Source organism: Mugil cephalus, chromosome 12, assembly GCF_022458985.1.
Source record: "Mugil cephalus isolate CIBA_MC_2020 chromosome 12, CIBA_Mcephalus_1.1, whole genome shotgun sequence".
NCBI lineage: Eukaryota > Metazoa > Chordata > Actinopteri > Mugiliformes > Mugilidae > Mugil > Mugil cephalus.
The window spans coordinates 16,538,570-16,553,816 of NC_061781.1; the positions used below are offsets into that span (position 1 = coordinate 16,538,570).

The 15,247-nt window shown below is 40.5% G+C and overlaps 1 protein-coding gene across 1 annotated transcript; it reads left to right on the forward strand.

Annotated features, from left to right (window-relative positions):
- The first annotated feature begins 2 nt into the window (after positions 1 to 2).
- chaf1b (chromatin assembly factor 1, subunit B) lies at positions 3 to 10,013 on the forward strand. Its single transcript, XM_047601024.1, has 14 exons — positions 3 to 62; positions 408 to 580; positions 1,610 to 1,742; positions 1,835 to 1,955; positions 2,227 to 2,330; positions 2,588 to 2,684; positions 2,809 to 2,893; positions 3,126 to 3,219; positions 3,344 to 3,413; positions 3,497 to 3,588; positions 3,687 to 3,846; positions 5,314 to 5,832; positions 6,692 to 6,771; positions 9,449 to 10,013. The coding sequence occupies exons 2-14, from the start codon at positions 455 to 457 to the stop codon at positions 9,547 to 9,549; spliced, it is 1,782 nt and encodes a 593-aa protein (XP_047456980.1). The 5' UTR covers positions 3 to 62; positions 408 to 454; the 3' UTR covers positions 9,550 to 10,013.
- The last annotated feature ends 5,234 nt before the right edge of the window (positions 10,014 to 15,247 follow it).

Sequence of the window (15,247 nt, forward strand, 5' to 3'; positions counted from 1 at the left end):
GTCTCTGACAAATCGTACGCGGGAAATTATTAGTCGACTGATTCCGCTGGACAACAGAAGGGGGTAAAACCGATACTTTCCTCTAAATTACTTGGATAAAAATGATAGATGGTGATGGGGAATTATCTGTAACTTGTGTCTATGTGTAGCGAACGTATTTGTTGACCTGCTCCAACATTTGACTTTTGAATGTAGCGGTCCCCGCAATTTTTTCCAGCATACCTGGAAAGATAACTGCTACCGGTGTTAGCTTGTTTTGTCATTCGTAAAAACTAACTCTGCTTTATCTGAGTTTTTTCTTCTGTGCTCCGTAACATAGGGTCCAAATTTCGCTAACTAGTGGCTAATGTCGGCCCATATAACATTATTTAACATGTTCAATTTACATGTTTTTTTTGTATCCCCAGAAGTCGGTTTTGGATTTTTTTTTTTAAACTATACATAAAAACTAAAAATGAAGGTAGTAACTTGTGAGATCGCATGGCACAACAAGGAGCCAGTCTACAGTCTGGACTTTCAGCACAGCTGTGATGGACGCATTCATCGGCTGGCCACAGCTGGAGTGGACACCACAGTCAGAGTGAGTTGTTATATCTGGTTAATGCCGATTTATCCATTGTAACTGCTTCCCAATGCTTTCCTTCTACGGATGTAATGATTGTAATCTAATAATCTAAACCTGTTAAAGACAAATGTGCACATAAATTGCATGCTTGCATTTTATTATCGATGTGCATAATGTGGCAAAACTGTGGCAGTAGATTAGGGGATCTGTCAAACCATTCAATACCTTGAATGGTTGAATTTGTCACATAGGACGCACTAAGCCAGGCTGACCTTATTAAAAAGATTTTACAGTGTTTTAGTTACTGTGCAGAGATTTGGGGCAATAAATGGCACTGCAACCACTGTTAATACTGCAAAAAGAGCTGTAAACACAACTCAGCACACTGGCTGCAGAGAACACACAAACCATTTATCCATGAAATCAAAAATACTTAAATTAACTGTTGTGGTTCTTGTTCAAACAGCAAAATTTGTATAAAGCAATAAAGGATCTACTTCTAGGAAACGATCAAAAACTATTTTTTTTCTTCTCCAAAAAGTGGGGGGATAAATTCATCATCTACATCTTTGTGCCTGCACAGTAAAAACTGTTTTTGTTTCTGTACGTGGAGTCACATTATGGAACAGACCTAAAGAAAAGTAGTAGAGCTACGTAGAGGTACACACATGGTGTTCACCAGGAACAGGGACGATGGGGAATGTGTCTAAATATACATGTTGATGTGCACGTGAGAATGGGCAAAAAAACACAGACACACAGGAAGTACATGTTAGGCAAATATTGTTCAAATGTTGTTTTTGGTGTGTACTCTGAGTGTAAACAAATACATAACCTGCCAACAAAACAACATCCTACAAATCCACTGAAATGCATCATTCTTTTAACAAACTTGGAATCAAATCTCTATTATAATATCCTTCAAATGCCCGTGATATGTTTCGTGGTGGCAAAGTGGACTACTTATATGTATGTATGTTGTTACATGATCCAAACCTGTTCACAACTTGCGTTTGACGAGCGTCTTTCCTGATGTTGATGCAGCTGTGGCGAGTGGACACGGGTCCAGACGGGAAGGCCGTGGTGGACTTTCTGTCCAATCTAGCGAGACACACTAAGGCCGTTAACGTGGTTCGCTTCAGCCCCAACGGAGAGCTGCTGGCTTCAGGAGGAGATGGTGTGTCACGCTCAGTCAGCAGATGTTTGATAAAGAAAATGTCCATTTATACGATTTGATGTCTAACGATTTTTATTTTTTATTTGACACAGATGCAGCAATTCTCCTGTGGAAGCTCAATGACTCTAAGGAGCCTGAACAAGCTCCGGTTTTCCAGGAGGACGAAGATGCTCAGCTCAACAAGGAGAGCTGGTCTGTGGTCAAAACACTAAGGTACACGAGAACAGCAAGTCGACAGAAAATAGGAGAAGTGATTCAGCTCTTCTTGCCACTGCACCGTATGAGTATTTTACAACTCTCCTGTTTGTTTGCGTTGTGACGCTCATAAACCACAACTCACTTTGCTGTTGGTTCTCAGTCTGTGCAAAATTAGAAAGTCTATCTCTGGACACCGAGCTCAAGTGAAACAGTTTGTGGGTTCGTTGTGAATTTGCAGAAATACTCAGGAGTGGTCACGCTCATATTTTGTATGATTTGTCTTCAGGGGCCACATAGAGGATGTGTATGACATCTGCTGGACGCGGGAAGGAAATTTCATGGTGTCTGGATCTGTTGACAACACCGCCATTATGTGGGACGTCAACAAAGGTTCGTGTGTGGTGTCGGGGCTTGAAAGCGCCCGCGATGCATTGAGGAAGCGTTTAGGTGCAGACTTCGTTTGCATTTGGTCTGAGCCACATCGTGACGCTGGCATTTCTGACTAACTGACCTCTACTGACACGATGAGCATCGAAACAAGAATGAAATTAACTTGTTGCTTAAGTGTATGTTTTGTTTAATCACTTTACTATTTCTGTGAATTCTCATTAAACCTGACTTTTTATTCATTACATTTGACACTGTAGGACAGAAACTGTGCATCTTAAATGACCACAAGAGCTACGTGCAGGGTGTCACCTGGGATCCTCTGGGGCAATATGTTGCCACCCTCAGCTGTGACAGGTAAAATAATAATAATGTTAATAATAACAATTTGTCCATCTGCGGCTTTAATTTTCACTAAATAAATGTATTTGCTGCTTGCTAATTCAACGCTGCTGGCTTTTTTGTTTCCCCTCTTCTCTAGGGTGATGCGTGTTTACAGCACTCACACCAAGAAAAAGGCCTTTTGTATCAGTAAAATGAGCTCTGGGCCGCTCGCAGAAGGAGAGGTCGGTGGAAATGTTCCACTCATGCATTTTATTCGCATAACCTATTAGTTGCATGTTCACCGAAGCATATATTTCTTTTTTTTTTCCATCCACCCCTCAACTAAAACGTGTTTAATTCACTATATTTGTACTTAATAGTTAGAAATCAAGCTCTCTAGTGGAGCATTTAAACGTATTAAACAGTCTGTTGTGTGGGACACGAGCGCTCACTGGGCTGGATGTAACTTTGCAGGTCAAGCAGTACAGAATGTTCCACGATGACAGTATGAGGTCGTTCTTTCGCCGCCTTTCATTTACTCCAGATGGGTCGTTCCTGCTCGCTCCAGGTACAACACGTCGCATGCATGAAATATGGCTTTTACTTTGTGAAGTCTAGTTTTGTAAATAATTTATATAAACCAAATTCCTTCTCCTTTTTTTTTTTTTTTTTTTTTTTTCCGCCACCCTCAGCTGGATGTGTGGAGATTGGTGAAAACATCATGAATACTACCTACATATTTTCCAGGAAGGGCCTGAAAAGGTAACTTTTGTGTAATTTAAAAACTTTCCAGGCCGCTATTAACGCCTGCAGTTGATGCACGCATCTCTTTCCGTGTCTTTTAGGCCCATCGCCCACTTGCCATGCCCAACTAAAGCAACGCTGGCCGTGCGCTGCTGCCCCGTCTACTTTGAACTGAGGACCAAAAAGGGAGAAGGCAAGGACGGAACAAACGAGGCTGATTATAAATTCCTAACTTTCCGTTTTGTTTGTAGTTCTTAGGTTTGTTTTCTTTTTGTCTTCTTTCCCTTACAGATGGTTCTGTCCAGGATCTACCAAATGTTTTCCAGTTGCCGTACCGTATGGTGTTTGCAGTAGCCTCTGAGGACTCCATCTTCCTGTATGACACGCAGCAGACTCTTCCGTTCGGCCTGGTGTCCAACATCCACTACCACACGCTCAGTGATCTCACATGGTAAAACAACGCGTTCCAACAGATACAATTCTTTATATAATAAAGTGATGGGTAACAAGTCAAGAATATTAACAAACATACAGAAATGTACGGTTTCTTTTTAAAGGACGGATACTAATCATCAACCAAGTGGTGACATTTATAGTTGACATAGAGATTGTGGTTGATATTTTTCATATAAGAAAAAGGCCAATTTCTGCAATTCTTCTCTCAGTAAAACCAAATTTAGCATTTTTTTCTTCTTTGTTTTCATAGCAGTTTGCAAAACACTTCCCGTTGCCAGTTTACAGTCAGCTCCGTGCGTTGTACACAAACCAGCTAGGCAACATTTTGCAGGTATACGCCCGAAGGAAAATCCCACATTTCTGGTTGGAAGGGGATCACGCACAAAATATCACGACATTAACCCTCTGTAGAAGGTGGTTGAAGGAATGAATGAGAGAGGTTGTATTAGCAGAGTTGAATTAATCTGCCACCAATGGGGGAGGGAAAAAAAATAAAAAACAACAGACAGGAATATATTTACCAAGAGATAAACGTCTTATTAACAATATCCCCTGTTTAGCCAGTGACAGGCCATCACATGTAGTTTGGGAGGAAGGCTTGGGGTGGCGATACTCGATACCAAGCTGACACAAACGGTTGGAATCAGACCGAAAAGCAACGCAGATTTCTGACGTCATGTCCGTTTTTCACGTGCACGGTCTCAACTAAAGTGTGCGCCACATGACGGTAGAAATCCGGTTTAAGGTAAAACAGTCAAAAGTTTGACTGTTCTTCACCTCAAAAGATGCTGACTCTGCAACTTGAAACACGTGCTCGAAGGAGATATTGTGCAGGGGAGGTAACGCCTCGATTTTGATCCCACGCCACTGTTTTTATTAATTGTGACAGTTTGTTGTGATTTTTATTTTATATTGGTTCATTTATTTCTTAGCTGTATCTATATTATTAATATTTTGTTCAACTTCCACGTCACAAAATGCCTTAAAAAATAAAGAGGCACCGTTTTTATACAAAGTTCGTATGATTTCCATTCTTCAAAACCCAGTTCGGGCATCGTTTAAATGTCGGCACCGTTTCAAGAGTATCGCTTTGGCTCCGTTATCAGATAAAACCTTAATGATATCCATCCCTATTGGGAAGCCACTATGTGTTTGTGTGGCGTGTGGAATCAATAATAAGACAATAATAAGGATTTTGCTTTAAAAACAACAAACTTGACTAATTCTGATGCTTCATAATCAGCTTCTGCTCATTGATATGTATATATTGTCATTTAATTTACACAGAATAACTCCTGCAGATTTTATCCCCCATACTTTTTTTTGATTTAATGATTGGAGGCCTTTGTGGAAAGAAGAATGACTGATATATTGTCCGTTGGGCATGTAGCGGTATGAATACGAGAAGGATGAACGTATACGTTTGTGTTTTTATCATTCCGCTGCCATGTTTCCCGTCTAGGTCCGGTGACGGCTCCTTCCTGGCGGTGTCCTCCACGGACGGCTACTGCTCCTTCCTGTCCTTCTCCCCCGGGGAGCTGGGCACCCCTCTGAAGGAGCCTCCCACCTTGGAGGTCTTCGTCCCGAGCAGCGGCGCCGAGAAAAAGGGCAAGAAAGCCAAGAACAGCTCCCCACCTGTGTCCCAGCCGCCAGCCCCCGCGGCCCAAACCAATCCGGGCAAAGACGCCCCCTCTCCCACCGCGCCGGAGGAGAAGAAGAGCACGCCCAACGTCAAATCCAAGCCTCAGCCCCGTAGGATCACCCTCAACACGCTGGAGGGCTGGGGGAAGCCCGCCACCCCTAAAGCCTCCGCCGCCTCTGCTCCTCTCACCCCAGCGTCTGGGAGCACGAGCGCACCGTCCACTCCACAGCCACGGATCGCCCCACTCACCCCCACCACAATGAAGGGCCACAATGGCGCTAATAGTCCTGGACTCACTACCCCCAAGGGTGTGACGACACCAAAGGGACCTACACCAAGGTGAAGTAAAGAATTATATTTTACTTTGAAGGTCAGGTTGACTAAAACAAAAAACAAAAAAAAATCTCATTAAAATAGTTAATTGATTATTTTAGGAGGATGTTTTAAGGAAATAAAACAGTTTTTATGCAGAACTTTCCTAATCCGGGTTGACAAAGAGCTAGAGTTACACCAGTTAAACCAGCTCACACAGAAGGGATTTGTGTGTTTATTTATTTATATTTCGTTTTTTTCTTTCTTTCTTTCTGTGGCATTAAAATAGTCTCAGACTCTCACGCTGGGTATTCAGGTGTCGTGCAGGTGGTGTGAAGAGCACAGGCGCTCGCTGACACAAAGACAAATGCTAATTTATGGAAATGCTTTAATTATTTGAATGTGTTCTGACTGGAGTCACACTTACAGGCGGCTCTGCCTCCACCTCCCTCCCTCCCTCCCTCCCTCCCTCCCTCGAATGATTTAAAATAAGCTGATTGTGTGTGAAGGTGGATGGAGCACTGTTGTTCAGAATGTGTATTATGCCTTTTTATTACACTTTAGATGGAATTTAAATATTGGAGACATGTGAGCATCTTCTCTGGGTTTTGGGATGTTGTTTGTTGTTTCACATATGCTCAGTGGTGGCAGAGTGAACAAAGCCCCGTCTGGTACGAGGGATTCGTTGGACCCCCCACCGACTGTAAAGTAGTAATCGCTCTGGCAGACGGCTCGCAGACAATGGAAGGCCTGCACATGATTTTGTGTTTACATGTGTAACTTGAAACTATATATATATTTTTTTTTACAATTTGGTCACAACTGAATCCACTTGGTTGCCGTGTTTCATTTAAATTTTTTGTGGTTTTTCCCCGTTTGTCTACAGGAGAGTGTCTTTAACTCCCATCGCGTCCCGGTCGCCAGCACTTTTCAGCACTCCCTCCTCCACAGAGAAGGCCAAACATGGTTAGTGGTGATTTGGACTTTTATGTTGCGTGTTATGAGTTTTGTGATTGAGAATGATGCGTGTGGTATTTTCACATTCACGCCAAAAAAAAAAGAAAACCTCAGGTAAGTCATTCTAAAGGAGGCGAGAATTTATGCCGTCATGTTTTCCCTTCATTTGACGTTTCTTTTATAGAAGAAAGAAAAAGGGTTTTTCTTTGTAAATTATATTGGCCATGGCTTCATTTAAGGTGGAAAACATCCAAGGAGGGGATACTTTTTATCGGCACAGTGATGTAATATATGACTTGATCAGGGGTCACCTGTTGAAAATCTTCTCTTTTTTCCCCCAAAAATTCAAAATCTGGTGTGATCTAACTGCAAACTTGTTAATTAATATTAATCATTACTTTTATATAATGTAGCATGTGGCCCTGAAAAATCAATCAGCTCCGTTTCTATCAACACTGATCCTTCAATTTGACTGAATCATTCCATCCGGATGGATGGATGCGTGGATGCATGTGTACAGGCACTCGACACCATACATAATATATAGCAAAAACACTAAAATAAACAATAAAAATAGAAAACAAACTATGTATCCAATATTAACAGGAATTGTAAAATTAATGATTATTTAAAAAAATAAATTGCAATGAAATGAATTCGTAACCAATAACCATATAACACACATGAGGAGTTGCTGCTGCTCCGTGGTCTTTCTGTTACCTGGTGGAGACGGTGGTCGAAGTTATCCATGACTCAATAGGAGTCATTGACTCGGGAGCAATAAAAAATGGAAACCATAGCAGCATAAAGATTTAAAAAAAAAAAAAAAAAAACTATAGCAGCTAAACACAATAAAATGCAATGAATGTAATTGGAGTTATGAGGGTGAAAAAGCAGCATTTAAAACAATTAAACAATAGTGCAAATGAATTCTATGTTCGTCCTAGTGTGTCCGTTGAGGTATGTGGGTGGACTGGGGAATAAATATGGGGGTTATTGTACAGAAGTCTATTCCTGCGTTTCCATTTCCCAAAGAAATGCGTAAAAACTAAATATCCTGATAAAAAACTGGTTACGGAAACACTTCTCAACACTCTCATGAGGTCGTTTTCCAGTCAAAAAGTGTTTCCATTGCACTTTTGCATTGGAAACACATTTTCCGCAACTGGCGTAACTTCGTTCGAAGTCTGTTTTCCTCACGGTGAGACTTTACAAGAGTTGCACCTCAAAGCGCAGTTGTACTTTAAGGAAATTTCAGAAATCTAGCTATTATTTCGCGGGGAAAAAAAACTGTAATGAAATGCAGCTCACGAAGGTGTGAGGGATTTGACGGCTGAAGGGATAACAGTTTGTTTAGTGTCCTCCTCTCCACCACCACTTCAAAACTGTGCAGCCGGTGACGGAGCCAGCCTTCCTGATCCGTTTATTCAGTCTGTCTGTTCAGTCTGGCCTCAACGCCGTTCCCCCCCAGAAGACCACAGCAGAGAAAAGGGTTCTGGCCACAACAGACTGGTAGAAGATCTCCAGCATCTTGCTGCACACATTGAAGGAGCTCTGCTTCCTCAGGAAGTAGAGTCTAGAGCCACAGCTGTACTGTTGGTCCTCCACCTCAGTCTGTCGTCATATTTGTGCTCTTTCTCCACATCCCTACCACGGATGCCAAGGGGCGGAGGAGCAGGTGTATCCTTGAACCCACCCTACAAATCTGTCCACCAGCCCTTCGTAAATGTCTCTATATGACTTGTTGTGACAGAAATGGAGGAGATGTCCACGGTGAGCCTTGTTCCCATGGTCAGATCCTGACGGCTCATTACAGGAGTAGGAGTAGTAGTTCCTCTCAGTATCAATCACCAGACCAAGTTTTTCACCTCGTCTTTATGGACAACACTGAACGCATCCAGTGTAACAGGGTGACTCAGACAGACGTCACCTTTTTCAACAGCACGGCCCACATCAGTTCTGTCTTTGTTCATCTTTTCAAACCACCTGTTTGAATGAGTCATTGTTTCTCCTGCTCCGTGTTTTCTGTTTGGCCTGGAAGCTCGTCACGCCACCTGATGTTTTTTTTTTTTTTTTTAACCCGTGTTGGGCAAACATGCATGGAATGAAAGTATTTATTATTTATGAAGCGTTTACATGGTTAGAAGGTGGTGATATTCTGATTATACGGATTATTAAAGGTTTATTAAACCACCCTCTTCAGTCTGAATGAAAATTCCTTCTGGTCGGCCATGTGTGTTGTAGTTTGTTTTTCGTTTGTTTTTGTTTTTTTGTCAGTAGTTTCAGCCTTTTATTAGTCATGTTAGACATCGTTTTGACTAAAGTAATTACTGAGATCTGTGAACACTGACGTAGCTACAGATGTCCAGTGGAACTAGAAACAATTATACACCTTTGAATGTGTCAAGATCAAAGACCCATTAATGGGATTGTAAACTATTGGGTGACTACAGTGGACACTTTATATTATCTTATTTATTTGAATCCATTCATTAAATTTTCATTGGAGTGGAATTTAATTAAATAATAAATAGACATTTAAAATATTTAAAATACAACTGTGCTTTGTGTCAAACTACTTAAACACATGGAAAACTATAGTTGCATATATATTGCTGCTGTGGCCAAGTAATTTCCCTTGAAACAGTCTTTTTTTTTTTTTCCCCCTTCATTTATGTTTCCACAGAGCGCCCGTCTCCTCCCACTGACCCGGTTTGCCAGCCTCCGGAGTCCAAAAGACCCAAGACCAGCAACCTCACGGGAAAGACCAGCATCGCCCAGGATTAGTGTTCACTGGCAGCTGTGTGGTGCTGCGATGTCACATTAGAGTACATGCAACAAAAGAGAAGCAGTCAAAGGAGCTCCAGTATGAATCTACCGAGGCTCCTCCACGGATCTCAACTCCATAGTGCAATAATTTGACTTGGTTTTAAAACAAACTGCACCGCAGTCATGATTATTGAATTAATACTTCTTTTTTTTTTTTTTTTTAGTCTGGTGTGTGTTTTGTATCATAGAATAAACAGGTAATGTGATAATTGTATTATATTTCATCAGTGGCACATTTAAAAATGCTGTTGTTAAAAAAAAGAAAATCTCTGTGTCAACCTCAATAAGACTTAAACGTGTCAGCTTTGTAACCTGTATCTTAAATGCTGAAGATTGTTGCAGTAGCTTGGGTGGAAAAACTGTAAATTGTAAAATGACAATATTCATTTTCTTATTGTTGAATAAAGGACGTTTCAGATAGAGGGCTTGTGTGGTGTCCTCATTATCATGTACAATGTTAGGAAAATTTATTCACATGTCCCTCACCATAATAAAATAGTAAAGGTCAAACTCACAATCACACCTTCTACAATTTTTCTCTCTTCTATACTCTCTTGAGAGAGAGAAAAAAAAAGTAGTTTCAAGTTAAAAGTTAAAGGCATCAGCCTCCGCGCTGATGCCTTTAATAAAGAATTTACACTCAACGGCCACTTTATTAGGTACACCTTACTAGTAAAAGGTTGAACCCCATTTTGTCTTCAGAACTGCCTTAATTCTCTGTGTCATGCTTTCAACAAGGCGTTGGAAACATTCCTGAGAGATTTTGGTCCATATTGATATAATAGCATCACACAGTTGCTGCAGATTTGTCGGCTTCACATCTATGATGTAAATCTCCTTTTCCACCACATCCCAAAGGTGATGGTCTATTAGATTGAGATCTGGTGACTGTGGAGGCCATTGAAGTACAGTGAACTCATTGTCATGTTCAAGAAACAAGTTTGAGATGATATGAGCTTTGTGACATGGTGCATTAACCTGCTGGAAGTAGCCATCAGAACATGATACACTGTGGTCATAAAGGGATGGACATGGTCAGCAACAATACTCAGGTAGGCTGTGGCATTTAGACCATGATCAGTTTGTATTAAGGGGCCCAAAGTGTGCCAAGAAAATATCCCCCACACCATTACACCACCACTACCAGCCTGAACTGTTAATACAAAGCAGGATCCATGCTTTCATGTTGTTTACACCAAATTCTGACCCTGTCATCCAAATGTCGCAACTGAAATCAAGACTCGTCAGACCAAGCAACGTTTTTACAATCTTCTATTGTCCAATTTTGGTGAACCTGTGTGAACTGTAGTTTCAGTTTCCTGTTCTTAGCTGACAGGAGTGGCACCTCGTAACGAGCGGTTATTTGAGTTAGTGTTGCCTTTCTATTATCTCCAACCAGTCTGCTCATTCTCCTCTGACCTCTCACATCAACAAGACATTATCGTCCACACAACTGCCGCTCACTGGATATTTTCTCTTTTTTGGACGATTCTCTGTAAACCCTAGAGATGGTTGTGTGTGAGAATCCCAGTAGAGCAGCAGTTTCTGAAATACTCAGACCGGCAGCCATACCACGTTCAAAGTCACTTAAATCGCCTTTGTTTCCGATTCTGATTCTCTGTTTGAACTTCAGCAAGTTGTCTTGATCACCTCTACATGCCTAAATGCATTAAATTGTAGCCATATGATTGGGTGATTAGCTATATGTGTTAAAAGGCAGTTGAACAGGTGTACCTAATAAAGTGGCCAGTGAGTGTATAATTATTTTATGGACCTACTCCATAACCTACTATACTATCTAAAATCCTTTGCTCTAATGTGATGAATGTAGTTATGAGTTTGTATCAGCCTCCTCACTGATGCCTTTAGTAAAGAATTTACGCCCTCCATCTCTTAATTATTCACTGTGGCAAAGTCAAGGCACAAAGCTGTTGTCAGTTTAATGTCAAGGCTTCAATTTGCCAGCTTCCCACCTGTTTCATTATTATCATTTCAGATATTACATTTCATTCCATTTTCCATGCTTCCCTCCACTGAGAAAAAGAGTGACTTTCTCAGGCTAAACCCACCAGAAATAACTCTTTTTGAAGCTGAATGAACAATTTCTGCCTCTTAATGGATTCTTTCTTGGCAGGAGATATCTTACTTTATGGAAAACTAGAAAATAAATTATTTCCAGCGAGAGGCCGCTCTGCCAAATCTCTCCATAAACTGGGTTCCTTTATAATTTCGTGTGGGTGTGCAGGGACACAGTTGTGGCTTAGTCAGAGGCCACGTTGGTCCTATAAAGAAAAAGAGGGAGATTTGTGCGACGTTGCCATTTCTGATCCCAAATAAAAATGTTCGTATTGTATGTATTTTTACAGTTATATAAGAATTATGGACTAATGTAGAATCTGCAGAGTAGATGTGAATCAGGTTTCGGTGAATTCTTCCTTTAGTCATTTTAGAAGTCAAACTCACAGTTTCTTAAACTTCCTGAGACCCCGCGTCCACATATGGGGACATTAAGTTTTATCGCTTATTCTGCTTCATTTAAACCCGTTGTCCTCATTAGTGGACCTTTTAGTCAACCATCTAGTGGAAGCAAAGGGTTCAACACACTAGTCGGTGTAAAAACATGATAGCGGATTCATTCTACAGACGATTTTTTAGTTGAAACTTATTTATTTATTATTATTAACGTTTGTAGTTTGATTTGACGCACAAATTCAACTAATTTTATCAATGGCAACAAGCTACAACTTCACTAATTAGCAAGTACTTGTTTGAGGACGTTGGGACTTCATCGTTTTGTCTTTGCTCAGCCATGTTTAGGTATTAAAATAGATAGTTTTATACTTTGTCACACACTGGGTGATTTTATTGGAATGTAAATAATGAAATAATCCCATTGACCACATATGAGGACGTCATTTATATATATATATATATATATATAAAGATGTTCAAAGACGATGCTTAGTTTTTATACATATCTAAGGTCCTAGTAATCCCAAATACCGTGGAGAAATTAAAAGCGCAGACCAAATAAAAGCTCGGGTCTCTGGAGGTTAAATGAAAAGGCTTCATCCACTCCAGGGCCGACAAAGTCCTTCAGCTCCCGGCTACACAAAGGATGTGACCTCTGAGATGTGAGTTTAGTTTTAGTTTAGTCTGCTTCACACACACGACATACATTCTGTCATTTTATACAAAGAATCCTTTGAATGCTGAGTCTCCCTTTTTGTTTGTTTATATTCTGTCTTAAGTGGGGACTGAGGACCTTTGGTCAATTGCAACAATTGCGGAGGTTAGATGTGTGAAAGGGGGGCACCCCAAAGAAGCTATTTAAAGCTTTTAATAGGGGGCCCAGTTTCCCACAACTAACCGGCAAGATGTTGGCCAGATATCCTCAACATAAAACAACATACAAACAGACATATAATAGACATACAATAGACAATCCCAATAATCTGGTTACATTAGATTACATTCATGACATTACTAATTAAGATTCTTAATATAATCAGTAAATGTTGCAATGTCATCTCACTTGCTAAGCTCGTGCAAAATGTCCTCCATATAGGTTACTGTGCAAAAGTTTTAGGCAGGTGTCAAAAAATTCTGTTAACTAAGAATGCTTTCAAAAGTGTTAACAGTTTATTTTCATCAATTAACAAACTGCAGCGAATGAACAGAAGAGAAATCTAAATCAGATCAATATTAGGTGCGACCTCTCTTTGCCTTCAACGCAGCATCAGCTCTTGCTACACTTGCACACAGTTTTTGAATGAACTCGGCTGGTCGATTGTTCCAAACATCTTGGAGAACTAACCACAGATCTTCTGGGGATGTAGGTTTCCTCAAATCCTTCTTCTGTCTTTTCATGTAATCCCAGACACACTCCTTGATGTTGAGATCAGGGCTCTGTCGTGGCCATGCCATCTCTTCCGGGACTTCTTGTTCTTCTTTACACTGAAGATAGTTATGAATGACCTTAGTTGTATGTTTGGTGTCTTTGTCATGCTGCAGAATAAATTTGGTCCCAATCATACACCTCTCTGGTGGTATTGCATGATGGATAAGTATCTCCCTGTATTTCACAGCATTGTGGACACCATTAATCCTGACCAAATCCCCAACTCCATTTGCACAACTGAAGGCCCGAACTTACAAGGAACCTCCACCATGCTTCACTGTTGCCTGCACTCATTATTGTACAGCTCTCCAGGCCTTTGGTGAACAAACTGCCTTCTGCTACAGCCAAATATTTACAATATATATATTTGACTCATCAGTCCAGAGCACCTGCTGCCATATTTCTGCACCCCAGTTCCTAAGTTGTTGTGTACAGTTGAGTCTCTTGGCTTTATTTCCACGTCAGAGGGATGGATTTCTGGTTGTAACTCTCCCATGAAGACAGTAGATGGGTGTACCTGGGTCCTACTGGTTTCTGCCAGTTCTGAGCTGATGGAACTGCTCGACATCTTCCACTGTCGAAGGGAAATAATCCTCCTTGGCCGACCACTGCGTCTACAATCCTACAAATGGCAACAGGTAGTAACACCAAATATTGATGTGACTTTAGTTCGATCATTTTGGATTTTGTAAATTGATAAAAATAAATAATCATTACTGATATTTCTGAAAGCATTCTTGGTTTACAGCATTTTCTCCACACCTGCCTAAACCTTTTACACAGTACTATACATGAAGTGCAAAATGTAAAACCACATTTTTAATCTTCTGAACACATGGCAATTCTTACAAAAATGTCATTTTTTTTTCACTGAGAAAGCAAAAATGTCAGTTTTTGTTATAAATCCACATGTCATTCTCTTTTAAACAAAAGTGTCACAATACTGACACTTTTCATTTATTTTAATGGCTCCAGTCAATTTATGAAGATCAGTGAAGCAGGAAATGTACGTATGCTCTCACATTTATCACGTTCACCATTTTAAAATTAGGATCTGGTTTCAGATGAGATGACAGTGACAAAAATATCAAGTAGTGTCAGGTGGACTCAGTCCTATTTAAACCTTTGACACGTGGTGTCTGTTGTTCTTGTTGTTAAACTGGGAGATGCCATCATGACAATAAATAAAGACTTTCAGAGAAGGAAAAAAAAAACAACACAGACAAGGGATCTAAAAGGGATCTAAAAATTAACCAAGATAAAAAATTTGAATGTAAGCAAAATTATGTAGAAAAGGTGTCGATTTCAAATGTAAATTTGTCCAGGGCTGCTCTTCCTTGTAAATACAACTCAAGAGACATTTGTTTAATGCTAAAAAAGAGTCTCCTAGAACCCCAAACTTCTCCTGTATATTTTGCAGGTAGGTCTTGTAACTGCTGGTGTTAAAGGGTAGCCGACACAATCATGGTACAGATTTGACCTGCACCAGGAAATAGCCTTGGCTGTCCAAAAAGAACATTACAGTATGGGTTGTCAATGAACGCACCAGCAAAGACATATCTGAACGGATCAATCAGTCACAGAGTTGCTTGGCCTGTGGATATGTTTGGTTATGAAACGACCAGATTTAAATATCTTTGAGGGGAATTTAATGCAAGAACACCCTCAAATATCTTACAACTGAAGCTGATTTCACAGACTGGTGAACAAATATGCACGACAGGGAGTTAAACAGTAAATAGTTTTCACTTTACT